The sequence below is a fragment of the Lithobates pipiens genome, unplaced genomic scaffold, assembly GCF_037356315.1.
Source record: "Lithobates pipiens isolate NorthernLeopardFrog02 unplaced genomic scaffold, aLitPip1_a1.2 Scaffold_18, whole genome shotgun sequence".
NCBI lineage: Eukaryota > Metazoa > Chordata > Amphibia > Anura > Ranidae > Lithobates > Lithobates pipiens.
The window spans coordinates 613,341,031-613,354,132 of NW_027507758.1; the positions used below are offsets into that span (position 1 = coordinate 613,341,031).

At 42.9% G+C, this 13,102-nt stretch overlaps 1 protein-coding gene across 1 annotated transcript in view; it reads left to right on the forward strand.

Annotated features, from left to right (window-relative positions):
* GCKR (glucokinase regulator) overlaps window positions 1–13,102 on the forward strand; it is a 74,824-nt gene that overhangs the window by 10,125 nt on the left and 51,597 nt on the right. Inside the window, exons 2-4 of the mRNA XM_077489328.1 lie at window positions 2,790–2,871; window positions 2,947–3,102; window positions 9,585–9,653. Coding sequence (XP_077345454.1) covers window positions 2,812–2,871; window positions 2,947–3,102; window positions 9,585–9,653 — 285 coding nt within the window. The 5' untranslated portion in view covers window positions 2,790–2,811. The remainder of the gene's footprint in view (window positions 1–2,789; window positions 2,872–2,946; window positions 3,103–9,584; window positions 9,654–13,102) is intronic.

Consider the following 13,102-nt stretch of genomic DNA (forward strand, 5'->3'; position numbering starts at 1 on the left):
TATGCTGTGATTGGTTGTTGGGTTTGGACACCTGGGTCAGATGACATCTTCTGTTTTCATATTTCACATCCAATCTCTTTCTAAATCTTGCCGCCTTAACCTCTGCGACATCTCCAGGATTCGACCCTTCCTGACTAAGGACACCACAAAGCAACTTATGCACTTATGCACTCAGTATTCAATACAGGTTATTTCCCGCCTTGACTACTGCAACTCTCTCTTTAATGGCCTACCCTTACGCAGGCTATACCTCCTTCAGCCTATTATGAATGCTGCTGCTAGACTAATACACCTCCCTAACCGATCCATGACTGCTGTTCCTCTCTGCCAATCCCTTCACTGGCTTCCCCAACCCCACCGTATAAGATTCAAAATACTAACCACAACATACAAGGCCATGTGCAGCATCGCCCTGAGCTACATCACCAACCACATCTGCAGATATCACCCAAATCGTCCCCTCCATTCCTCCCAGGACCTCCTGCTCTTTAGCTCCTTTGTTACCTCCTCCCATACTCACCTTCAGGACTTCTCCAAAGCCTCTCCCACCCTCTGAAACTCCCTGCCCCAGTATGATGGTCATCCCCTAACCTGTCCACCTTTAGGAGAGCCCTGGAAACTCATTTATTCAGGCAAGCCTACCCCACACCCACCTAAAAACTGTACCCCCGTCAAATCATTGGCACAACTGTTGGCGCTATATAAATCGTCTATAATAATAATATTTGTCTTGGTGCACTTTATTGGACTCCTTAATGCACAAGACACAAACTACATTCTGACTGTACAATCTCCTTTCGACCTACCAACAACTATGTCGTATAAGGACCTGCTTGATTGGTTATAAATCGATTGGATAGTTTAGGTACGTTCTCATTTTGCATAGTTGTAGATTGTACAGTCAGATTGTAAGTGTATGATGAGATTTAGTCCTGATACAAGTCAAGGAAGGACAATTCCAAAGTTGAATTAACTCTCTTCTGAGGCAGTGTACTTCCAACAAACATCCATGAGCTCCTCTAGGCAGTTATTCGAGGATCTGACAATACGGATTATTGGCTCCTAGACAGTGAGGGACTCTGTGAAAGAAAATCGAAATCTTCCAGGTTGCAATTTCCACTCTTCTGAAATGTTGTTAACAAATGGAAGTCCAGGAGAACAAACAAGCTTTGGCGGTGTTTTGTTGTGTCTTTTGTAGACTGGTCAGAATAGCAACATCTCACCCACTAATAATATTACGGGGAAGCTGCTGGAAGGTCCAGATGCCACCAGGAGTGGGGCACTGGGAAACCTTATCTGTGATGACATCACAAAATTCAGCACCTGGGGAAGCCAACCCTGACATAGCACAGAGGAATCTATGGAGACAAGTGCAGTCTGTGGCCTATGCTGAAGAACATTATACAAGCCATTTGGGTACAATTGCTAAAATCACCCAACTTAACAATCAAATACTTAGTAGAATCCATTCTTCCTGTGAATGGATCCATCCAATCCATTCTTTATGTATATTTGATTGTTGCTGAAGACTAAGGTGGGTGATTTTAGCAATTGAACTGTGAAGCCTGGAGGTGGACCTCTCATTGGTTATCTGGCAGCCAGCAATACAGCAAATACTAGGCAAGTGGAATGAACAGGAAGAATGTATTCTACTATGTATCACCTTTAAGATAAAGTCATGCGTGAAGAAACCAAAGCTGTAAACAGGTCAAGCAGACCATCAGGACAATCCATAGAAAAACTTATGGCCAACTCTGAACTTCTCCAATGATCCCTACAGTGTCCAGAGAGGCCCCCCAGCCCTGAAATAGCAAAGCAAAATCAAGTAAGCCTGTGGTCTGTGCTGAGGAGGATGAGACAAGATGATTGAGTACATTTACTAAAAACCACCCACCGTGGTTTACAGCAATAATCAAAGTACACCCTGCCACATGTAAAGCCTGGTGTTGGATCCCTCACAGATTACCCAGAAGCCAACAATACAACAAATACTACACTAGTGAAGGAAATGGGAAGAATGCATTCTACTACCAACTAAACCTCTTGTGTGAAGAAACCAGAGATGTAAACAGTTCAAATAGACCATCAGGGCAATCCAAAACACAACTCAAAGCCAATTATGAATGGCTTCAGTGACCCCTACAGTGTACAGAGAGGCAACACAACATAGCACAGAGGAATCTATGGAGCCAAATGTAGTCTGTGCTGGGGGGGGGGGGGGGAGGGGGGATTCATTTGAGTAAAATTGCTAAAAAAACACCCACCTTGCTCTACGATGACAATAAAGGTACACCTTACTAACTGTGAAGCCTGGAGGTGGATCTCTTTGGGGCTGTCTTACACAACAAATATTACAACAGTGGAGGTAGAAGAGAGGACAGATTGTCCTAAATCTTAACAAAACCTTTAATATGTCTTGTGGGAAGGAACCAAAGCTGTAAGTGGGTCAAATGGACCATCAGAACAATCCAAAACATAACTTAAAGTGCACTGTGTGTCATGGTCAGGGCTCAGGCTTGGAGACCAGTAGCTATAGCAGTAGAGGGGCTCCCACCAACCAGATGGATTAATACAGAAGCAGGTCACTCTGGCAGATGACAAGGGCTAACCTGTAATCTAAGCACCAGAGCTTCTGATGATGGTAAACTGCAGTTAGGCCAAGGGTGTCCAAACCTTTCCACCCAACTGTACATTTTTAAATAGCGTTTTCACTCCGCCAGTTTTTTCCTTAGTGTATACTGACCCAATAATCATGAAAAGGTAATATAGTACATGGAATTTCTCAACAGGTTCAACTACTGACCCCCAACCATGAGAGGAAGCCGTAGATACAAGCATGTTATCGAGACCCCTGATCCTGGGAAGTGGGAGGTAAGTACACAATGAATAAGATTATGTGATATGTAATATGGATGTGATATTTGACTTCCTTATTATGGTCCCCAGTTAGCTGGATATGAGGAATCTCTCCCCATCAGTGAGAAGTCCAATCCCATCACTCGGGAACTGGATAAAGCTGACCCCAACCAGATGGTGCAACTTCTGAGAGACTGTGATGCTGAAATATTTCAAGAGGAAGACGAGGCCATTATCAACTATAAGGTGAGAGGACAATGCTTCTCCTCCAGGACTACTGGATGTACCATAGAACAGAACACTGAGTAGGAAACATCAGCCTCTGCAACTGAGGAGCTTACACTCTAATGTCCTTCCACAGTCACACACTATTACTATTCATTTATATAGCTCTGACATACAGTATACGACAGTGCTGTACAGAGAACACTGAGCCAGTCACATCAGTCTCTGCACCAGAGAAGCTTACACTCTAATGTCTCCCCCACAGTCACACACTATTACCATACATTTATAGAGTCAGTCACATCTGTTTTTGCAACCAAGGAGCTTACTCTTTAATGTTTCCCCACAGTCACACAGTATTACTAAACATTTATATAGCTCTGATATATACCACAGTACTGTACAGAGAGCAAAGAGCCAGTCACATCACAACACTGAGTAGGAAAAATCAGCCTCTGCAACCGAGGAGCTTACACTCTAATGTCCTTCCACAGTCACACACTATTCCTATACATTTATATAGCTCTGACATATACCACAGTGCTGTACAGAGAACACTCAGCCAGTCGCATTAGTCTCTGTACCAGAGAAGCTTATAATCTAATATCCCCCCACAGTCACACACTATAACCATACATTTAAATAGCTCTGACATATATCACAGTGCTGTTCATAGAACACAGAGCCAGTTGCATCAGATTCTGCACTAGAGAAGCTTAAATTCTAATGCCCTGGTCTGTTACTTGCCCTCCCAGGCGGATGGGTGGCCTAGGTATGGTCAACCTGTGGTATTCTTTACTCTGATATTTTTTAAACATAATTTTAGTAATATGTTGGCAGGGGAATCGCCTGGGTGGGTTGGTATTTTTCAGTCCTGTTTTAGGCCTTTTCTACAAAGCTGGGAGAATGGAGTGCCAATAAAAAGCCTGAGGGTCCAACATGGTAAGCACTCCCAGCTTACGTTGCCCCTTGCCTGAAAATGCTTTTGCAGTAGCAAGTGACGGCGGAGGAAATTAAGTCTCTTCCTAGGAAGACCTTGAAGAGGAGGGTTGTTGAATTTACCTTTAGCGAACCACTGGCCTTGAGGGATTGCCCAGGCCCTGTTATGAGGGAAGGTCTGCATTTGATAAATCTGGAGAGAACCCCTTTAAAGTTTTGTGGTTTGGCCTGGCTCTTGTTCCATGGCAGACTCTATCTGAAGGGCAACCTGAAGCATTGCTCTACAGAGAACCATGGTTGTATAAGGGTGGAGTGTGGTGGGGTGAAGGAGACGATGGACCATTTCTTGTTTCAGTGCCCCTTCAAAATAGAAAAGTCTATAAGTGGGTGGGTGGGGCTCTGGGTATCCCTTTCCTTTCCTGCTTGAGTTACGTGGAGTGGTCTCTAAGACCAGATTCTTGAAAAAAGGCTGCATGCATGGGATCAATGTTTAATCGTTTCTTAGCCTGATGGGGGGTTTAGGTAGAGGTTAGGGTCGTGTTTTGCATAATGTTGTAGTTTGCTAGTAATACAATTATGTTTCTTTGTATATAGTTCTATTAATACTTTTTGGCAAAAAGCTGTTTGTGTTTTTGTTATCTGCTGATGTAAGTCTGTTTGTGTTTGTTTATTTATGTATATATTCTTTTTTATTAAATGTTTGTGTATATATGTAAATGTTTTAATTACAAACTGTATGCTTGCAAGATTTTTTTTAAACAAAAATCTACACTCTAATGTCCCCCCACAATCGCACACTATTACTATATATTTACAGTGCCTTGAAAAAGTATACATACATTTTTCCACATTTTCTCATGTTACAACCAAAAACGTAAATGTATTTTATTGGGATTTTATGTCAAAGACCAACACAAAGTGGCACATAATGGTGAAGTGGAAGGAAAATGATAAATGGTTTTCAAAATATTTTACAAATAAATATGTGAAAAGTGTGGTGTACATTTGTATGGTGCCCCCCTGAGTCAATACTTTGTACAACCTCCTTTCACTGCAATTCCAGCTGCAAGTCTTTTTGGGGATGTCTCTACCAGCTTTGCACATCTAGAGAGGGACATTTTTGCCCATTCTTTTTTGTAAAATAGGTCAAGCTCTGTCAGATTGGATGGAAAGCGTCTGTGCAATTTTCAAGTCTTGCCGCAAATTCTCAATTGGATTTAGGTCTGGACTTTGACCGAGCCATTTTAACTCATGAATATGCTTTGATCTAAACCATTCCATTGTAGCTCTGGCTGTATGTTTACGGCTGTTGTCCTGCTGGAAGGTGAACCTCCACCCCAGTCTCAAGTCTTTTGCAGACTATAACAGATTTTCTTCTAAGATTTCCCTGTATTTGGCTCCATCCATCTTCCCATCAACTCTGCCCGGCTTCCCTGTCTATGCTGAATAAAAGCATCCCCACAACATGATGCTGCCACCACCATGTTTCACGGTAGGGATGGTGTGTGATGTGCAGTGTTTGCTTTCCCCCACACATAGCGTTTTTTAATTTTAGGTCAAAAAATTACATTTTGGTCTCATCTGACCAGTGCACCTTCTTCTACATGTTTGCTGTGTCCCCCACATGGCTTCTCGCAAACTGCAAAAGAGACTTCTTATGGCTTTCTTTCAACAATGACTTTCTTCTTGTCACTCTTCCATAAACGGCAGATTTGTGGAGTGCACAACTAATAGTTATCCTGTGGACAGATTCTCCCACCTGAGCTGTGGATCTCTGCAGCTCCTCCAGAGTTACCATGGGCCTCTTGATTGCTTCTCTGACTAATGCTCTCCTTGCCCGGCCTGTCAGTTTAGGTGGACGGCCATGTCTTGGTAGATTTGCAGTTGTGCCATACTCTTTCCATTTTTGGATGATGTATTGAACAGTGCTCCGTGAGATGTTCAAAGCTTGGGATATTTTTTTATATCCTAACTTTGCCTTAAACTTCTCTGCAACTTTATCCCTGACCTGTCTGGTGTGTTCCTAGGCCTTCATTATGCTTTTTGCTCAATAAGATTCTCTAATAAACCTATGAGGGCTTCACAGAACAGCTGTATTTCTACTGAGATTAAATTAAACACAGGTGAAAACTATTTACTAATTAGGTGACTTCTAAAGGCAATTGGTTCCACTAGATTTTAGTTAATGGTATCAGAGCAAAGGGGTCTGAATACAAATGCACACCACACTTTTCACATTTATATTTGTAAAAAAAAATGAAAATTGTGACAGACTCACTCGGGACAGAAGATTTTTGGAAAGGACTGAATGCCAGCCTCTTGCTTTGCGATTATGGTCCCTGGCATTTGGGGGAACAGTTCTCTTTGGGAGCTGTAAGCCTGGGGACCCCTGAGGTCGTGTTACTTTGGAGTCAGGCCAAGACACACAGACTCTGGATATGTAAATGCCATATTAGCAATAGTGACTAAATCATACTATTGGGACACATACTGTTAGATGCTAATATCATCAACTCCAGCCACCTGTCTGTTGTCTTGTATAATGTAAATTAGTCTAGTCTGGCTTGACACAAATTCTAAAGAGTATTTCACCAATTGTATTTGTGCTAATTAACCCTGAAATTGAATGAAGGAGTCCAGTGTTGATTTAGATAATTAGGTCATGTTAATTCTGTTTCTGGCTACAGTTGTTTTGTTAGAATAATATGAGTAGGAGGGAGGACCTCCTCTTCTACTGTATTATAAATACTTGTCATTTTGGTTCTAATAAATCAGTCTATGCCAGCAGTGAAACAAGTCTTGTCTTGTGCTTGGGCTTGGAATATCTGATATCTATATTCAGACTGGGAGGAAGTGGTATATAACGAAAGCACTCAAGCGGAATGTAGGGACATTTCGTCACAAGAAACATTTATCATTTTCCTTCCACTTCACAATTATGTGCCACTTTGTGTTGGTCTATCGCATAAAATCCCAATAAAATACATTTATATTTTTGATTGTAACATGACAAAATGTGAAACATTTTAAGGGGTATGAATACTTTTTCAAGGCACTGTATATAGCTTAGACATGTGCATTCGTTTTCGTCCGAATTTCAGCTATTTTCGTTTTCGTTTTGACAAACGATAACGAAAGCACAAAATCCGAAAAACGAAAGATCCGACATAAATAAATGCTTTATTTTCGTTTTCATTGTTACAACAGTTCGATATAGAATAGGAGATTCGACATGACTCTGACAACAATCCAGCGATGTCTAATGTCATCCAGCGCAGCGCAGCATCCTTCTTCTGTCTCCTCCACGGAGACACTGCAGGCATTCCGGCGGATGACGTTTCTTATATATACGGAGGGCGGGGCCACCCGTCACCTGACCCCGCCCCCCTCTGACGCAAGGGGAAACCCGGGGTTCCCCGTGACGTATGGGTGACCCCGCCCCCCTCTGATGTAACGGAAACCTGCCTGTGTTACATCAGAGGGGTTCGGGTCACCCCTACGTCACAGGGAACCCCGGGTTTCCCCTTGCGTCAGAGGGGGGCGGGGTCAGGTGACGGGTGGCCCCGCCCTCCGTATATAAGAAACGTCATCCGCCGGAATCCTTGCAGTGTCTCCTCCACGGAGACAGAAGGACGAAGGATTCGCTGCGCTGGATGACATGAAACATCGCTGGAGAGATGATCGTCCGTCGCTGGATAGCAAGAGTGGATTACCGCCGCTGGAATCTTTTTTTTATTTTTTTATTTTTAATAAAGAAATTTTTCAAAAGTGTGTTTGTTTTATTTAACCATTTTTTACACTTTCTTTGTGAAATGGTAGGGGTACTTTTGTACCCCCTTACCATTTCAAACAGGGGGGGGGCCGGGATCTGGGGGTCCCCTTGTTAAAGGGGGCTTCCAGATTCTGATAAGCCCCCCGCCCGCAGACCTCCACAACCACCGGCCAGGGTTGTGGGGATGAGGCCCTTGTCCTCATTAACATGGGGACAAGGTGCTTTGAGGGGTCACGGACCCCCAAAGCATCCTCCCAATGTTGAGGGCATGTGGCCTGGTACGGTTCAGGAGGGAGGGGGGGCCGCTCTCTCGTCCCCCCCTCTTTTCCTGCGGCCCACGCTTTTTTATTTATTTATTTATTTATTTATTTATCAATGACTTTCAATGAGTGTTCTCTGTATTACGGGAGCCGACAATTCATAATAGCTGCGAGTGATTTTAAAGGACTTTTTTTCCTGCATAAATGACACTTTGTGCTGGGACAGTTCTAAGCACGGGAAACATGCGCCCCTTCACAGGCATACTATAGACAACCCCCCCCTACGAAATTTAAAGGAATATTACACTTTTATTGTTTCACTTTAATCATTATTAAAATCACTGCTCCCGAAAAAACGGCCGTTTTTAAAACTTTTTTTTGCATTGATACATGTCCCCTGGGGCAGGACCCGGGTCCCCAAACACTTTTTAGGACAGTAACTTGCAAATTAGCCTTTAAAATTAGCACTTTAGATTTTGAACGTTGGAGTCCCATAGACTTTAATAGGGTTCTAAAGTATGCTATATACTAGCTCCGTCGAATCTTCTTTATACATTCGACAGACACCATAAGCCTTCAAAGACAGATTCGACCGTAATTCATGTGGATTTTCGGACGAATGCAATTTTTGAACGAAAAACAAAATAAATAAAAACGAATTTCGGGAGTAACTAAATAAATTAAGTTTTCAGACGAAAACGAAATTCCGAAACGAAATATTTTACTCTGCACATGTCTAATATAGCTCTGACAAATACCGTAGCACTATACAGAGAGCACTGAGTCAGTCACATCAGTCTCTGTAACAGAGGAGCTTGCACTCATATACTAATGGACCACTTCTTGCTTCAGTGCCCCTTCAATATAGAAGTCTACAAGCGGGTGGGGCTCTGGGTAAACCCTTTCCATTCCAGCTTGAGTTATGCGGAGTGGTCGTATGGGGCCGTTGAGACACATCGGGATTTTGATTTTGAGACACTTTTTCTAGTTAGCTAAGTAGTCCGTTTCTTCACATGGAATGCACAGTGTCAGGTTTCCATTCTGAAAAAAGTCCTTCCTGTCGAGGTGGTGGTGCACGACATTCTGGGTGAGGTCAGGAAGATTCGGGGTCTTGAGAAGCACAGGTGGTGGCCAGGGGCCTGGACAAAGGCGTGGAGGAATGTCAGGTCTCCGTAGCTGCTGTTTGTCTGTCTCTGGGTGTGCAGCTTTCTTTCTGTCCTTTCACATCCCCTAGATTTTTATATAAGATTGTATTTTTGGAAAAAGGCTGCATGCATGGGTTACATGTGTAATGGTTTCTTAGCCTGAGTGTGTTTTAGGTGGAGGTTATGGCTTTATTTAGGTTGGCATATTTTGTTTTCTTTATGTTTTTGCTATGCTGATGTAAGCTATTTTGTTTATATATTTTTTTATTTATTTTGTATATATGTAAATATGTTTTTATTATGTTTGTAAGATTTTTCATAAACAAAAATTTACACACTAATGTATTTCATAGCAGTGATATCTCACTTGTCTCCCCTCCCCAACAGAGGCTGTACAGTGAGTCCATCCTACAGACTGTAGGGGACATCGCCAAGCAGGTGCAGGACATCATAGAGGTAAGATGATGGTGGCTGGGGCATTTGATACATTCTGCTTGGCACTGTGTTTGGCGAGCCTACATGGATCTCTAATAAAGCTTGCTTCACAATAATGTGATACGATTTTTGTAAAATTCTCACTTTTACAGTAATAACGATATTTCAATAATTCATATTGATGAGGAAAGTTCCAAGCAAGTCTGTTCAGTTCTCATGTAAAAATTCAAGAATTTATTTAATAATAAAAATAGCAAAATATAACAAGAACAATGTCAAAGTATAGTATCTCATTAATAATGTATAATATTTTTTTCTAAAATCAGCCCCCACCTTCTCCTATAAAGGTTGGCTTAAAGGTTCTTAATTGACTTATAGTCCTACAGAAAATTGCTGGCTTTCCTGAGACTAGGGATGAGCCGAACACCCCCCCGGTTCGGTTCGTACCAGAACTTTCGAACGGACCCCAAATTCGTACGAACGTTAGAACCCCATTGAAGTCTATGGGACTCGAACGTTCGAAATTAAAAGTGCTAATTTTAACGGCTAATATGCAAGATACTGTCCTAAAAAGGGTTTGGGGACCTGGCTCCTGCCTCAGGGGACATGGGTCAATGCAAAAAAAAGTTTTAAAAACTGACGTTTTGGCGGGAGCACTGATTTTAATGATGATTAAAGTGAAAAAAAAGTGAAATATTCCTTTAAATATGGTGCCTGGGGGGTGTCTGTAGTATGCCTGTGAAGTGCCACGTATTTCCCGTGTTTAGAACAGTCCCTGCACAAAATGACATTTAACGGAAATAACGTCATTTAAAACTGCTTGCGGTTTTAATGTTATATCTGGTTCCTGCAATATGGTTGAAAATCATTGAGAAAAATGGCATGGGTAGCCCTCCCTGCCCATTACCAGCCCCTTTGGGTCTTGTACGGATATTAAGGGGAACCCCGTACCCATATTAAAAAAAGGAAATGCGTGTGGCCCCCAGGCCCTATATACTCAGAACAGCAGTATACAGGCGGTGCAAACAAGACAGGGACTGTGTAGGTTTGTTGTGTTAAGTAGAATTTGTAATTTTCAACTGGTACATTTTTAAAGTGTAGCTCCAGTCAAAAAATCTATTTTTAAGCTTTTTGGAAAACATAGGGAAGGGTTATCACCCCTGTATAATTTGTTTTGCCGTCCATCTTTTTTCATCTCACTTGCTGTTGTCTCCTTCCGTTTGCAAATAGGAGATGTTTGTAAGTTGGATGTTTGAAAGTAGGGACCTGCCCTATATGCTCTGCAGAAATGGCGGAACAAGGTGTTGGTTTTGCCACAACATTGTAAGCCCTCAAAGTGACTCTTGGTGGGCGCTAGAGTGCCCTGCTGTGAACGATTATATCAAGAATTGTAATTACATGCCATTGTTGAACAGTGGTAGAAAAATTGACCTTTGGTGGTTGTGGTGCTGGTGCCACAACACTATAAGTCCTCACAGTTATTCTCGGTGGGCACAGGAACGGGCCCTGCTGTGAAATATTATATCAAGAATTGTAATGACATGCCCCTGTTAAACAGGGGCTGAAAAATTGGGCCTTAGGCACTGGTGCTGGTGCCACGACACTGCAACCTCTCCCATATACTGTAGTTGTAGTGCAGGAATGAGCCCGGCTGCAAAGCATTGCATCAAAAATTGTAATTAAACGCCCCTGTTAAACAGGGGCTGAAAAATTGGGCTGGTGGCACTGGTGCTGGTATAGGTGGATATAATGGTGTATACTGCGGTTAGGGCACGCCGACAACACGCACAATCTCTTACAACAAGCTCTATTTAAAACGAGCAAGATAGCTAGCTATATAGGTGGATATAGCGGTGTATACTGGGTTCAGAGCACGCAGACAGCATGCACAATCTCCTACAACTGACTGCAAGCTCTATTTAACCACTTCTCGACCAGCGCACGACGATGTACGTCGACAGAATGGCACGGGCAGGCATATTGGCATACAGGTACGTCCAATATTCAATGCCGCCCTGCCATCGGGAGAGCGTCGCCGGCGGCGCGCTCCCGCGCTGGTCGGGGCCCCCGTGAGTCCGGTCGCGGGACCCGCGGACTCGATCGCCGCGGGCATCCCCGCGATCGTCTCACGGAGCGGCCAAATGGAGGAAATGCTGTGTAAACAACATTTCTCCATTCTGCCTAGCAACTAGTGACACTGATCTCTGCTCCATGTGATTGGAGCAGAGATCAGTGTTCACTAAATGAAAGCCCAACCCCCCCCACAGTTAGTAACACACCCCTAGGAACACTTAACCCCTACACTGCCACCCACTGGTTAACCCCTTCACTGCCAGTGTCATTTACACAGGAATCACTGCATTTATATAGCAGTGATTACTGTATAAATGACAATGGTCCCAAAAATGTGTCAAAAATGTCCGATGGGTCCCCCACAATGTCGCAGTCACAATAAAAATCGCTGATCGCCGCCATTACTAGTAAAAAAAATAATAATAAAAAATTATTAATAAAAATGCTATAAAACCATCCCTATTTTGTAAACGCTATAACTTTTGCGCAAACCAATCAATAATCGCTTATTGCGATTTTTTTTACCAAAAATATGTAGAAGAATACGTATCGGCCTAAACTGAGGGAAAAAAATGTTTTTTTATATATTTTTGGGGGATATTTAGTATAACAAAAAGTAAAAAATAATGCGTTTTTTTCAAAATTGTTGCTCTATTTTTGTTTATAGCGCAAAAAATAAAAACTGCAGAGGTGATCAAATACAACCAAAAGAAAGCTCTATTTGTGGGAAAAAAAGGACGTCAATTTTGTTTGGGAGCCACGTCGCACGACTGCGCAATTGTCAGTTAAAGGGACGCAGTGCCGAATCGCAAAAAGTGGTCTGGTCTTTGACCAGCAAAATGGTCCGGTCTGCAAGTGGTTAAAAAGAGCAAGATAGTTAGCTATATGGGTGGATATAGCGGTGTATACTGGGTTCAGAGCACGCAGACAGCACGCACAATCTCCTACAACTGACTGCAAGCTCTATTTAAAAAGAGCAAGATAGTTAGCTATATAGGTGTATATAGCGATGTATACTAGGTTCAGAGCACGCAGACAGCACGCACAATCTCCTACATCTGACTGCAAGCTCTATTTAAAACCAGCAAGATAGGTAGCAGTGGCGTAACTAGAACCTTCTGGGCCCCGATGCAGGAAACCATGGCGGCCCCCCCCCCCCGACCTCCGGACAGGGCTCTTTTCTCCGAGCCCGATGGTGGAACACCAGGGCCCAGTCCCAAGTGGGTGGCTGCATATAAAGGAACCGATTTAAAAAACATCAATTACAGCCACTGTGCCCATCAAACGCCACCACTGTACCATCTAATGCCACCACTGTACCATCAAATGTCACTACTGTGCCCATCAAACTCTGCCGCTGTGCCCATCAAATGCCACTGCTGTGCCCATCAAATGCC